We start from the raw sequence: 13,412 nt of genomic DNA on the forward strand, positions 1-13,412 counted from the left end.
TACTGAATTCCTCACATAGTTTCTTCTCCAGACAAATAGACTTCCCCACCAGGGAGTGCAAATCTCTTTTAAGGACTTAGATCCCAAACAGCGATTGCCAGGAAGTTCTGTTGCAAAGCAGATTCTTGGGAATCAGGTTCATCTGATATACTGGACTTAATTATTTAAATATCATGCAAATTTTAGGTTTTATTATAGAAATTTCAAACAAAATTTGCTTTAACGCCCTTCTCAATGAGTCCATTTCAGATGGTACAGGGGCTTCTTTGAGAAGCCTGTAGGCCTGGGAATGTGAACATGTAGGTCATCTCTGTGTGCCCACCTCTGTCTCCCCCACTTTTATTATGGGTATGAAATCCCTAGTGTCTCCTGCAGCCCTTTCAATGCCATCGAGTATTGTGTATACTCCATTCCTTGAGCCCTTTGTCTTCTTCTGCTCCCATTGAGGTCATGTTCAAGTGCACTACTTATCTCTTCCTCCTGCTGCTGTGTTTCTCCAGGTGTCTCTTGGCATTTATACTGCTCCCAGACTCAAGGTCATTGTTTTTGCTCAGAAGTTACTGGCGTCCTTCTCCATTTTCATGAATTTTCTTTAAAATTCTCATATGTTATATATGTTTTAATCAGATTCTTCCTCTCCCCAAGACCCTCCCATATTCTTCCCACTCCGTACCCAGCCAACTTCATGTTATTTCTCTTCCTCTAAACCAGTGGTTCTCAGCCTTCCTAATGCTACAACCCTTTAATACAGTTCCTCATGTTGTGGTGACCCCCAACCATAAAACACTTTTTGCTACTACTTTATAACTGTAATTTTGCTACTGTTATAATTTATACTGTAAACACCTGTGTTTTCCAATGGTCTTAGGTGACCCCTGTGAAAGAGTGGTTGTGGGTTGTGGCCCACAGATTGAGAACAACTGCTTCAGACAAACAAACAAACAAACAAACAACCCCCCCAAAACAAATAAACAAACCAAACCCAAAGAAAGCATACACACAGACACAGACACACACACACACACACACACACACACACACACACACATACACACACACACAAAATAGCATGGAATCTGTTTTGTGTTGGCAATTGCTTCTGAACATGAGGCCTGCCTTGGAGTGCGGTTCATGTACTAAGTGTCACTTCATTTGAGAAAACTGTTTTACCCTCTTCTAGTATTCATATAATGCAAATAGCTTCTTAGGTAAGGGTTGGACTTTATGCCCACTTCCCCTTTTTGTTCTGGGACTTTGTGAATTAAATTGTGCAGGTCTTGTGTAGTCTGTCACAGTCTCTGTCAGTTCATATGTGTGTCATCCCCATGTGCCTGAGTGACGAAACACAGAAAGATAAACATTGCATAGTTTCTCTTATATGTGGATGGTAGCTTTTAAGCTTTAGATATGCATGGGTTTATTTTGTGTATTTCACTTGCATTGTATCAAAACTTCCTGTTATTTGAGACTGTTTCTTTACTCTGTGTCTATTTTTGTGGTTGATCAGAATAACGTTTTTTAAATGTTAAGAACTGTAGCTGGTTGTAATTACTATGGAATTTGGATATGCTACTCTTCTCAGATATTTCACTCGTGTTTTTTTAATTTCTATGATGAATTTCTGGAGGTTGGGATTTGTACCCTGGATCCCTCATAGCACCTGTCACATCATGAGTGTCCTCCATACATTTATCAGAAGATTTGAATGTGATCTCATTTCCTCTGACTGAGTAATCGCATACCCAGTGGAGAATTGAGAAAATTGGGATAGAATGAGATGACATGACCCTGATCCAACAGCAAGGTAGTATGTAGCAAAGTAGAATTTGAACCCAAGGAATCCATCTCTAGAGGCCATGGACTTAGTCTGTAGTACTGGAGACACCAAGTGCATACTGGGAGAATCTCTTGCCTGTGGTGATGGACCATAGGCATGGGCTACAGAGATCCATATTCTAATCTTCAGCAGGTTAATAGCCATGTGAACCTTGATTTATAGGGACTTTTGACTGTTCTTTCCACTACTAAAATGCTTTGTCTTGATATGAGATGGTAGGATACAGGAAAACATTGAGGGATGCTTTTAGAAAGCACTTTCCCTGCCCCCAGGCTCTCAGCTGTGTTTCGCAGCCAAATGTGGCAATATCCATGCACTGTAGGACACAGTGCTCTGATCACACTTGTTCACATCAAAAGGATATTATGAAGCATTTGGCACGTGAAATAGGGTCATTTATCCAGATTTGGTTTATATTGGCTCTCTGATTGATCCAACCTGCTCCATCTCAAATCACCATGGCGTTTCCACTGTGACCACACTTAACGTCTGTGCAACCATCTTCACCCACACTCCCAATGGCGTGTGAGACACTTGTCCAGGTCACCTCATCAGGATAGGTCTCTTCAGCTCGCTTTGCGGAAGGTTCCTTCACGGAAGCATTGCCAGTTCTTCTGGATATGTACAGGACTCTCATTTGGACAGAGGTGTTTTCTTTATCCTTGTGTGAATAATGACCGTGTAGCTGTTAAATGGAATTCAAGTTCAAATGAGTACATTTGTCCTTCAAAACAGATAAAGAGAGTGGGGCCGGGGCTCAGTCAGTAGAGTTCAGGCTGTATAAGCCTGAGGAACTGAGTTCAGATCCCCAGCACATAAACCAGTGGGACTCATCTGTAATCCCAGCACAGGGGGAGGCAGACAGGAGGATACCTTGAGCTCATTAGCAGGCTGATGCATCGGTGAGTTCCAGTTCAGTGGTAAACCCTGTCTCAAAAAATAAGGCACAGAGTGGCTGAGGAAAACACCTGACATCAACCTCTGGTTTCAATACACATGTTCACACACATAAACCACACACACACACACACACACACACACACACACACACATATACACACTCACCCCACACCCAACATTAACAGGAAGATGGTACATTTGTAGTGTAGATTGGCATGCACATAAGGTTTCATTTGAATATAGCAGTGCTCTTGTCTGTAGGTGTTCTTTTATCATCTTTGATGTCACAACAACACATTTTTTTTTTTTTTTAGATAATAACATCAGACATCACCCAAACGGTAATGTCTAATACCTATTATCTTTCCAACTATAGCAAGTACTTGGTGATCCTCCATTTACAGAAGTATATACAGCTCCCCCTTGTTTATGGTGAAGAAATACTACGGAACCTGTTCTAGCAAATGTCTTGGCTTTGATATTTTTGGAGAAGAATAAGTAGTCTTTCTATGAAGCTTATGTTCAACCCAATAATCCCGTTCATTACTTTTCTATTCTGCTGACTTAAATATTTTTAAATATTCTGTTTCTTAAAAATGCTTTTTCTGATGTTTGTGTAATTATGACCTCAATGTTTCACTTCTCATTAAGGGATCAAGAGCAAATTTTCTGCATAAATTCCTTTTGGGTATGCCCTTTAACATCAAGAGGGCTCATGTCTGCTCTGCTCTGTTTTCCAGGAGTCTTCGACTGTTTTCCACTAGAGGCACACTCATTTGAAGAGTGGAATTCTTGATTCTTCATGCAGTCATGGATTTGGATAAACCATCTGTCTGGGGGTCATTCAAACAGCGGACCAGACCATTGTTAATCAACTTGAGCAAGAAGAGAGCTAAAAAGACCCCAAGCAAACCCTTGGATTTAAGGGTGCAGCATCACCTGGACCGGCGCCTCAGCCTCTCAGTGCCCGACCTCCTGGAAGCAGAGGCCTTGGCCCCCGAGGGCCGGCCTTACTCAGGGCCCCAGTCATCCTATACCTCAGTACCCAACAGCCTGTCCACGGCAGGCATCGTCCCCAAGAGCAGCAGCAGCTCCCTGAAGCAGTCTGAGGAAGAACTGGACTGGAGCCAGGAGGAAGCAAGCCATGTCCACGGGGTGGACACCGACTCTGAGGAGATCTACGCCTCTTCTGCAGAAGAGCGGCGGGCATCCAGCCAGAGTGGCCTGGATCTGCACAAACATCCCCTTGGAGGGGATGCTCCTGAAGAGCCAGAGGTGAGGCCTGGGCACTTCCCGGCTTTTAAAAACAACGTTTTTAGGGTGAATTCACTGTCCTTGGGAAATTTGGGTAGGAGTTGTTTTGTGGTTATGCTGGATGGAGAGAATGTCATTTACGGGAATTTAAATTAATGTACTATTGATTGCACTGGTGTTCCCATTTGTTTTAGGGCTGACCTCTATGTATTTAAAAGCTAGCACAAAAGAACTTTCTAGGACCATTTAAGGCTTTAAAAGCCCTAGTGGACAAGGTTCTTTTGTTTCAACTCCTGGCAAAGAAATTGAGCGCGTAACTAACCTTTTGTTCTTCCCCTTTCCTCCTCTTTCCCTCTTCCTCCCCTCCCTCCTGTTCCTCCCCTTCCCCTCACCTTCAGTAGGTTACATGTTTCACACTGAGGTGAGGAGTGACAATAAATGAGAGCTGTAGAGCCCCTCTCTACCCATTACCAGCTCAATCAGACCTGTAGACAAAGCATGCAGACCATTGTTTTAAATGACGTGCATGTTTCTTTTTGACCACTAGAGCCAGAAGAGTACTCTTTCCTCCTGTGGTATAAGGCCTGTGTAAACTGGTGCACCCGTGTGCACACTTGGTTTCGAGAACTTCCCTTACTTCTCTGAACAAAAAGGTAGTAGAAATCAGCAATCAAACTTTCATTGATTAGCAGTTGTAGCAAAGCGTCGGCATTTCAGGAAGGCTTAGTGGCCACTGTAATGCCAAAGCTCATAGATCTGGAAGAAGAGTTTATATTCAGTCACCAAATTCTTAAATCCTGATCCTGATTGGATGATCAATTTAATCAGCTAATGTGGATATTTTTATTTAAATTCCTCTTAATTAATAATGTAGAAATAGGTTCCAATGTTGAAGTAAGAGGCTAATTTTTTATTTATTCCAGATTAATCTTAGAGTTGTAAACAAACTGATTCTTCAGCTGAACGTTCTGGTTTTACTTTTAAATGAAAATCTGTTGCTCATTCAGGGTGTCTGGATCCCCTTGGGGAGTGGAGGATGCTGTGACCATTTTCTTTTGGACATTGTTACTCATTAAAGGACTCAGCTATTTTTATTTTGACCTCAACACTTAAAGGATATTGTTTGTAAAATTTTTGTGGTATTTAATATTTGTAAATTTGAAATATATTTCCATTTTACAAAACGCTAATGAGGTATGTCTAATAAGCTTTGCCAGTACGTTAAAGAAAATTTGTTGATTATATCTTGAGACTCTTCAACATCTTTGCATTTATCTGAATCTGAGTGGACTTCTTGGCTTTGATACATGAGCAATTTCAAATGACTCTGAGGGGACTTCTTGGCTTTGATACGAGAGCAATTTCAAATTAGAAAGATTTTTGAGCTATGGATGCTTAACTTCTTTAGCCCTGCAGTAGTCTTTGTTGAATAAATATAAATATTTGAATGCTGTGTAGCCCAAGCATTGGGAAGGATGTTATTGGAAACTGATGAATGCCACATCATGTGTGTGTGTGTGTGTGTGTGTGTGTGTGTGTGTGTGAGTGTATATGTGTGTGTGTGTTCTAGTATGTGCCTGAATCTTCCCTGGTTCTTTCTGTGTAAGGTGGGTCTTTCCAGTCCCTAAGATTCCAGTGTTTATTATGTGGAAAGAGGAGCTTCTCCCTCACTCTTCTCCATGAATTGTCTGTGATGTGCAGAGTGTCCATGGCTAGGAGAATAATGTCTAATTTGTCCTTTTCTGAAGGCCTTGCTCTGTGCCCATACAGAGCATATGTTCAACTATGCTTAATTAAAAAAAAAATCAGTGATGGCAATTGACCCAGGTTAATAGAGTTTGATTTGTGGGTTTTCAAAATTGATTTTTTAATAGTATTTATTAGTTAAATTACAGATGGCCTTTGTGGTGATTTTTTCGTATAAATACATAGTGTGTTCTGGTAATATTGATTTTGTTTATAGTCATTCTCACTCTCTTTGAATCTAATGCTTTTCTCTACTCATCCATATTTTATTTACAAATATGTTTTTTAGATGCCACATTTGAAAGGAAATATTTGTTCCCTGATTTTTGGAGACAGGCTTATTTTGAAATGCTTAATATGATCTGCACTAGTTTTATCCATTTTCTTGCAAATGGCATGAGTTTGTTCTCCTTTACAGTGAATAATATTCTTGTATATGGAAAGCATATTTGCTTTATCTTTACACCTGTGCCCAGCCACTGGACTTGTTCCATGTCTTGGATGTTGTGAGTGATGAAGAATTAAACAATGGATGCAGCTGTCTATTGCATACTCACTTTGAGGTTCCTTTGAATGGCTAGACTTTTTCTTGTTGTTTATTATTTGTTTACTTTTGTTTTAGCCTTTGTATTTTTCTCTTTTCCTATTTGTTTTTAATGTTTATATTAGTTATATACAGTAGTGGCTTTCATTATGACTTTTTTTAAAAAAATTTACACAATGTATTTTGATCACGTTATCCAATATCTTGTCTCTTCCTGATCCAGATAATCCTCTTCCTATGCCCTTCCATTGTCCATGTACTTTCATGTATTTTTGTTGTTGTTATTGTTTGGTTGTTGTTGTTGTTGACTCATTAGGGCTGCTTGTAAGAGCATGCATGGGTGAGGGTTTGTTTACAGAATCATGGGCACCTTACCATGATGTCTAAGCTTTGCTGGGTGAAGAGTTGTTGCTAAGGATTGAGGTGTGTCCACCTCCCTCATACACTGAATTCCTAACCCCCCATATGATTGTATTGGAGACACGGCCTTTAAGAGATGATTGAGATTAAATCAATGAGGGTGTAAGCATGCAGCCACTCATTGAATAGTACTGACATTTTAATAACAGAAGGAAAGTTCTGGAAATTTTTTGTCCACTATGTTAAGACATGTGGAGAAGACAGCTATCTACAAGAAGTAAATGACCTCATTGAGAACCAAATTTTCCAGGAACTAGATCTTGGACTTTCAGACTCCAGAACCATGAGAAATCAGCTCATGTCAACTGGTCTCCTAGTAAGTGAGATGGAACTGTAGAAGCCTGAGGTGACTGAGGTAGTGTCTAATGGTCTTTCTCAGGAGGTGACTTCATTGTTCTTGTCACTGAGACTGGGGACAGAAGAGTTTGCCAGAGAGCCTTGGAATACTGAAAAGCACCAGCCCCCAACATACTTATGTATGTGATTAGTTGTGTAGAAGACTTCCCTTCTTGTTAAATTGCAACCTCCAGATAACTACCAGTGTAATTTTTCTTCTCCAAGCATTTGTGCAAATCTATAGAGATGGATATATGTTTATGTGTGTATATATACACATACATACACATACATACATATACACATATACATACTCACAGAGATACATATGTGATAGTAGATACATAGATGAATATGCTCATGAAGTCTTCATTTGCCTTTCAAGCTAAATCCACCATGAGGTGCTCTGGTTACCATTAAAGAGTCTCTATTGGGTTGAGAATGTGTTGACACAGTGTTCCTTGGTGCATAAGTGTGTTCTAAAGCCCACCCTCTTAACTGTGGCATCACTTAACTGAATGTGTGGGTATCAAATCATTTGGCAGCAGTGAAAGTTTCCTGACCATGTAAGGAATGCAAATTAAATCAAAATCCAACAGGTAATGAATGCAAGATATCTATGGCAGAACTGAGCCATGTTACTACAGGACCTCACTGCAGCCTTAGTTCCGAACACACAACATGTGCCATTTGCATTCCATGTGCCCGTATACCAAACAACACCAGCAAATGCTTCCTAGAATCCCTTGCCTCAGATCTGAGAATGTTGTATGTTATAAATTATAATGTTTCTCTGTACAATAAATTTTTCTGCTCTTATAAAATTATAATGGTTTAATTAAAGAAAGCACACTTTTCATATTTTACTGCCATAATTTTTCAGTGTGTATCAAATTAGCAATCTTTATATTTTATTATGTCATGTTAGATTTTATTTTTTTTATTATTATTCTCTTAGCAATAAATTAGATTCTATTTTTATAATTACTATTTGTTTATTTACATGCATCTGAATGCATGTATGGAGATAAGAGGACAACTGTGGAACTATATCTCTCCTTCTACTGTGTGTTTGTCCTTGGAATCAATCCCAGGGCTTTAGGCTTCCCTCCCTGAGCAGTCTCTCCAGCCCAGAATATTTGCTTTGAAGATTTTCTGTGCTTGAGTTGCTAACTTAACTTTTAAAAAGAAATTGTTAAACAGAGTTTAGCTTGGTATTAGGAAGAAATTTCCAACAATTTTGGAATGTCTCTATTCAGAGTTCTGCCATTTATATGGTGCAGCATCCTCAGCCTTGACAAATCAAAATATCAAAGGACTCCAAGGAGTATTGGGGATGCTGTTCTTGTTATGGCATCAAAATTCAGCCAAGTTTTAATTTTTTATATGAAAAGAAAGCATCTCCATTGCATTAGCATGTAATTTGCTTTCATCTTCAATTAGTGGTAAAATATTTACCTCAAAGACATGTTGTAAAAACAAATTTCTTCATGATTGATTTCAGCAAGTATATGATCTGTATACCTGTTTTATAGACCTACACAAGGGGTAGTGTGAAAGTTTCTTGGAGGAAAAGTGTCATGTGTAGGAGTTTAGGAAACCCTATTCTTTTTTTATACATGACAGCTAAGCTATGCCCATTAAATCTCAAAAATATGGTTATGTGTAAGGTCTGTCCAGTGACAACACCAGTTGACATGCCAATGTGGATGAGGGAAATTTCACTAGACTCCACTCCTAGATGAAGAGCTACATGTAATCAGAGGCTGCTAGAAGAGGGAGAATCAATCTTTTCCAGGGAAGAGACCCCTGATAGGTTTAGTCCCAAATGATAATTCCTAAACACATGTACGTATGAGCAACACTAAATGGACACAATAGTATATACATATATACACACATATCTTTGTTACTTTTCTATTGCCATGACCAAATACCATGACCTGTGAAGTTTCTGACATTTAATTTGGGGCTCACAGTTTCAGAGGGTTAGAGCATACAACCATCATAGTGCAGAACATGGCAGCAGGCAGGAATGAATGATGGTGGAACAATAACTGAGAGCCTACATCTTTGTCTGCAAATAGGGGACGTGTGTGTGTGTGTGTGTGTGTGTGTGTGTGTGTGTGTGTGTGTGCATGTGTGTGACAGAGAGGGGGAGGGACAGGGAGGGAAGGAGAGAGAGAGAGAGAGAGCACTAACTACTAACTAGGCTAACTAGATGCACGGTATAGGCTTTTGAAACCCTCAAAACCCTGCCCACAGTGACACGCCTTCTCCAACAAGGCCACACCTCCCAATCCTTCCTAAACTGTTGTACCATCCTGGGACCAAGTATTCAAATATATAAGTCTCTGGGGACCATTCTCACTCAAACCACCACAGCACATATACACATATTATACACATTTATAACAATAGAGAAGAGGTCATGTATTTGAAAAGGAGTTCAAGATACATGGGAGGAATTGAAGAAAGAAGATGGAGAGGTAGAAATGATGCATATATAGTACCCATGAATGATACTCTCAAAAAAAAAATTAATTTCAAAGAGTCCACTTGGCAAATGTCATCCAGCTAGTTCTAGAACCAGCCTTAATCCAGGCATACTGGAGTCTTAAGTCTGCGTGCAGAATTATATTTTCTACGCAAGTTGGGAAGTAGTTTTAAAGGTAGAGAGATCCAAAACAAGACAACTGCAAAAAGAAGACATTCATTTTTTTTCTCTACTGTGCTCCATCCAACACAAGGATAAAGGCAGTGATTAAGAAACAAATGCTGATGAATAGAAGGGCTATTTCTTCAACATCATCCATGAATTCTGCCATGTGGTACACTCTTCCCTCATAGTTCATTTGGCAGTTGGAGCTGTGAACACTTGCTTTGGTGATACCTCACAGGGTAAGTCAATGGTGCTTTCTGCTTGGGTGTTTCCACAAGACCTGCCTTCCAGTTATAGAACTTCAGTTTGGTGACCATAGAGAAGCCACACAACAGCCACAGAGGGGAGGAAACAGCCTGTGTCTTGCAAAAGGAAGCAGGTGCCCCAGTCTCACTGTGCTTCAGTTCTGTGGTCGTTACTATATTTGTTTGATTTCAATATGGCGTCAGTGGGGCTGGTATATATGACATGTTCTAGGGGTCTTCATGCATATGATTTTCTCCTTCATCTCCATCTTTGGAGACTCTGACATCTGTGGGTGATGAACTTGGCCCTAGGAACATAGCTACTGACAATACAGACAAACCCCCTCTTCTTTATGGAGTTCCTATGATAAATGCATAGACAATTTAGAAAGTGGTAAGTGACAATGAGAAACATTAAGTGGAAAACATCCTTAAAAGCGCTGTGTAGAGATGTTACAAAGAGTGGTCAGGAATGGCATCTTCTGAGTAATCAATCCTCTTTGGTTAGTATTTCTACTAGTGTCATTTAGGGTGTTGGGAATTAAACAGTCAATATTGTGGGCGAAGGATCTAAAGTTGAGTTATGCTCCTAACCCTGAGAAGACAATCTTCACATAAACAGGAGGCAAGATAGCAAGCTGTGTGTTTATCTGGAGATGTCTTTCATGAAATGAGACCAGGAATTGTGAAGTCCCCAAATTAGCAGTCTATAAGGGGTGTGCGATCATTTCACAAAGAATGAGCAAGTATTGTAGATGAGGAGGAGAGTAAGGGGGAGCAATGGAGGAGACATCAGAGAAGGAGCAGAGGTTACATGACTGTAAGGCTTTTCTACTCTGCAGGATGACTATTGGACTTCGGTGATGGCCTGGTACCCTAAGTGTGCCACACAGATGCAAATAAAACTGAGACTCAATGCCATACTGCTTGCACACAGTGCCAAGTCAGCGGTCAGTAGTGTGTTGGCCATGGTTCCCACACCTGCTTCAGACAACGGGGCGAGGCTAAATAATGCTTTGCTTTGGACGAGAGTTCTGAGAAAACTTGATGGCCAGCGAGTAGGGGGGAATGGCTTCATCCTCCTCTCTTCTAATGCCTTTTCCATGTCAACAGTGTCAACTGGTGAAAATTAAGAGAAGACCTTGGGTTGCTGGCCACCTTCAGTTTTAAAAAAGAACTTTCGGGCTAAGGAGATAGCTCATTGGGTACAAAACACACTTGAATCACGTGCATGAGGACTTGAGTTTCAATCCCCAGAAGGTACTTAGAAGCCTTACATAGCTCTGAACTCTAATTCCATACTCCTATGGGAAATGGGAAACAAAAATGGGAAAATCCCTGGAAATACACAGGGCAGCTAGCCTGGTATAAACAGTACACAAACAACAGAGGCCCTGTCTCAAATAAGGTAGAAAGTTAGGACCTATACCCAAGGTTGTCCTCTACCCTTTTTTATGGCACATGTCCATCCATACACACACACACACACACACACACGAAGGCTCACTCACATTAAACACATACACACACAGGGAAATAACTTATTTCTTATTGTTGCATATATTTATGAAGTATGATATAGTAACTCCATACACATGTATAACTTTTAGTGGCCAAAATGGGGTAGAATGTTTCCATCTTTCATGAAGGTTTTGCGCTATACCTCCCAAGCATATCTGCTATAATAGTATAATAATAATGACAATAATAAATGTGCTAGCATAGTAATACCACTTTATTATTAGTTCCTACAAGGAATTCTGTTAAATTCCGTCAGCATTATCTCATTGGAATGCATCAGTTTACAAAGAGCTTACCTGGTACAGTGTCCACCCTAAAGAAGTCACTCATTAAGTAGCTTTTGAACTTTTTTTCATCTAAAACCTACAAGGTAAGTATCCTGCTTTGCTCCTTTGGGAAATGTCTCCATGCCTGGAAATTTAAGCAAAACATTCAAAGACACAAAGCAAGAGCAGAGATGGGTGTGAGTGTCTAGGTTTTCCCCACCCAGATGCTTGTTGATTAAGGGATTTAAGTCTAGGTCGTCTTGATCCGGATCCTTGTATATGACTGGGTGTTTCTGTTCCCAGTACATCTGGTGTGGTGGCTGTTACAGGTGCTTTGGGCACAGTTGTGGTCTAATGAAGAGTGAAGGGCTCAAAATCCTCCCAAAGGCCTAACTGTCTTGCTTCTCCTTAGTGACTATTTAGCCTCCTGGATTCTTCATTGTATATTGGAAATACGATGACAACCTTTGAACTTCTTAGTAGGAGATGATAATGCGTGTGTTTGTGAATTATGACGTGATAAGCAAACATAAAGGGATGGATTGTTCTGTTAACACATCTCTTGCAAATAAGCGGAAGGTCATTTGCAAATATTACTCCTGGTTCAAGAGGTGCTTGGGAACTGGCCAAGCACTTATATCAGGATTTGGCCAGTTTTTTTCTTTTCTGTAAATGTCTAGATATTAACTGTGTTTGACTTTGTGGGTGAAAGATGTCTGCCACACAATTGGCTTCTGATGTTACCGCGTGGAGAACACAGAAATGAGTAGGCAGAACTGGCATTCAAATGAGAGGGTCAAACAGAAAACACCAATTTTAGGTATGTAGGTTTTGATTCCAGTTTGTTTTTGTGTTTTCTTGTTTAGATAGCGTTTTCAATTCTTGCATTTTAGTAAGAAAGCTACATTTTGGTTGGCGGCATTGCGGCTGAGCTCGTGTGCAGCGGCGGTGTTAGCGGTGGCTGCAGGAAAGCGTTTGGTGCAATGTCTCACACCATTTTGTTGGTACAGCCCCACCAAGAGACTAGAAGGCAGGACTTACGCTGACTATGAGTCTGTGAATGAGTGCATGGAAGGTATTTGTAAAATGTATGAAGAACATCTGAAGAGAATGAATGCCAACAGCCCCTCCATCACATACAGTATCAGTCAGTTGTTTGACTTTATCGATGATCTGGCAGATCTCGGCTGTCTTGTTTACCTAGCTGATACACAGACGTACCAACCTTATAACAAAGACCTAATCAAAGAGAAGATCTATGTGCTCCTTCGTCGACAGCCCAACAGGCTGGGAAGTAGTTGAGTTGGAAGCATTAGGGGCTGAGGGTGGGCTTGAAACAGGTGCATACAGTGTGCTGTACTGAACATTTTGTATGATAGGAATCCTGTTTCCATTTTGTTACTAGAGCCAAGATTGAATGTATGACACGATAGTGAATGGTCTTTTCATTCTGAAACACCATTGCCCCTTTGCTCCTTTCTTTCTTCTTTTTTTTTTTTTTTTTTTTACTTAAACATTTTTATGGTAATTCAGAGAGAAAGCATTCTTTGCTAGTTAAGGTTGGTTCCAGTCCTTGAAACTGTTTGTATCTGTTTTCTAGCAGTGAGTGCACTAACCCTTTGTGGGGGCGGGGCATAGAGATGGTGATGAGCTTAGTTATGTCCTCTGGGAAAGTCTTTGT

At 40.3% G+C, this 13,412-nt stretch overlaps 1 protein-coding gene and 1 pseudogene across 3 annotated transcripts in view; both read left to right on the plus strand.

Moving 5' to 3' along the window:
- Positions 1-3,480: 3,480 nt before the first annotated feature.
- Positions 3,481-13,412, plus strand: part of Mctp2 (multiple C2 and transmembrane domain containing 2) — a 206,263-nt gene continuing 196,331 nt past the window's right edge. For all 3 annotated transcript variants that reach the window (XM_059272997.1, XM_059273001.1, XM_059273005.1), the window contains exon 1: positions 3,481-4,012. In XM_059272997.1, coding sequence (XP_059128980.1) covers positions 3,548-4,012 — 465 coding nt within the window. In that variant the 5' untranslated portion in view covers positions 3,481-3,547. The remainder of the gene's footprint in view (positions 4,013-13,412) is intronic.
- On the plus strand, positions 12,715-13,033 carry LOC131895265 (enhancer of rudimentary homolog; annotated as a pseudogene).

This window comes from Peromyscus eremicus, chromosome 1 (genome assembly GCF_949786415.1).
Source record: "Peromyscus eremicus chromosome 1, PerEre_H2_v1, whole genome shotgun sequence".
In the NCBI taxonomy this organism is placed as follows: Eukaryota; Metazoa; Chordata; class Mammalia; order Rodentia; family Cricetidae; genus Peromyscus; species Peromyscus eremicus.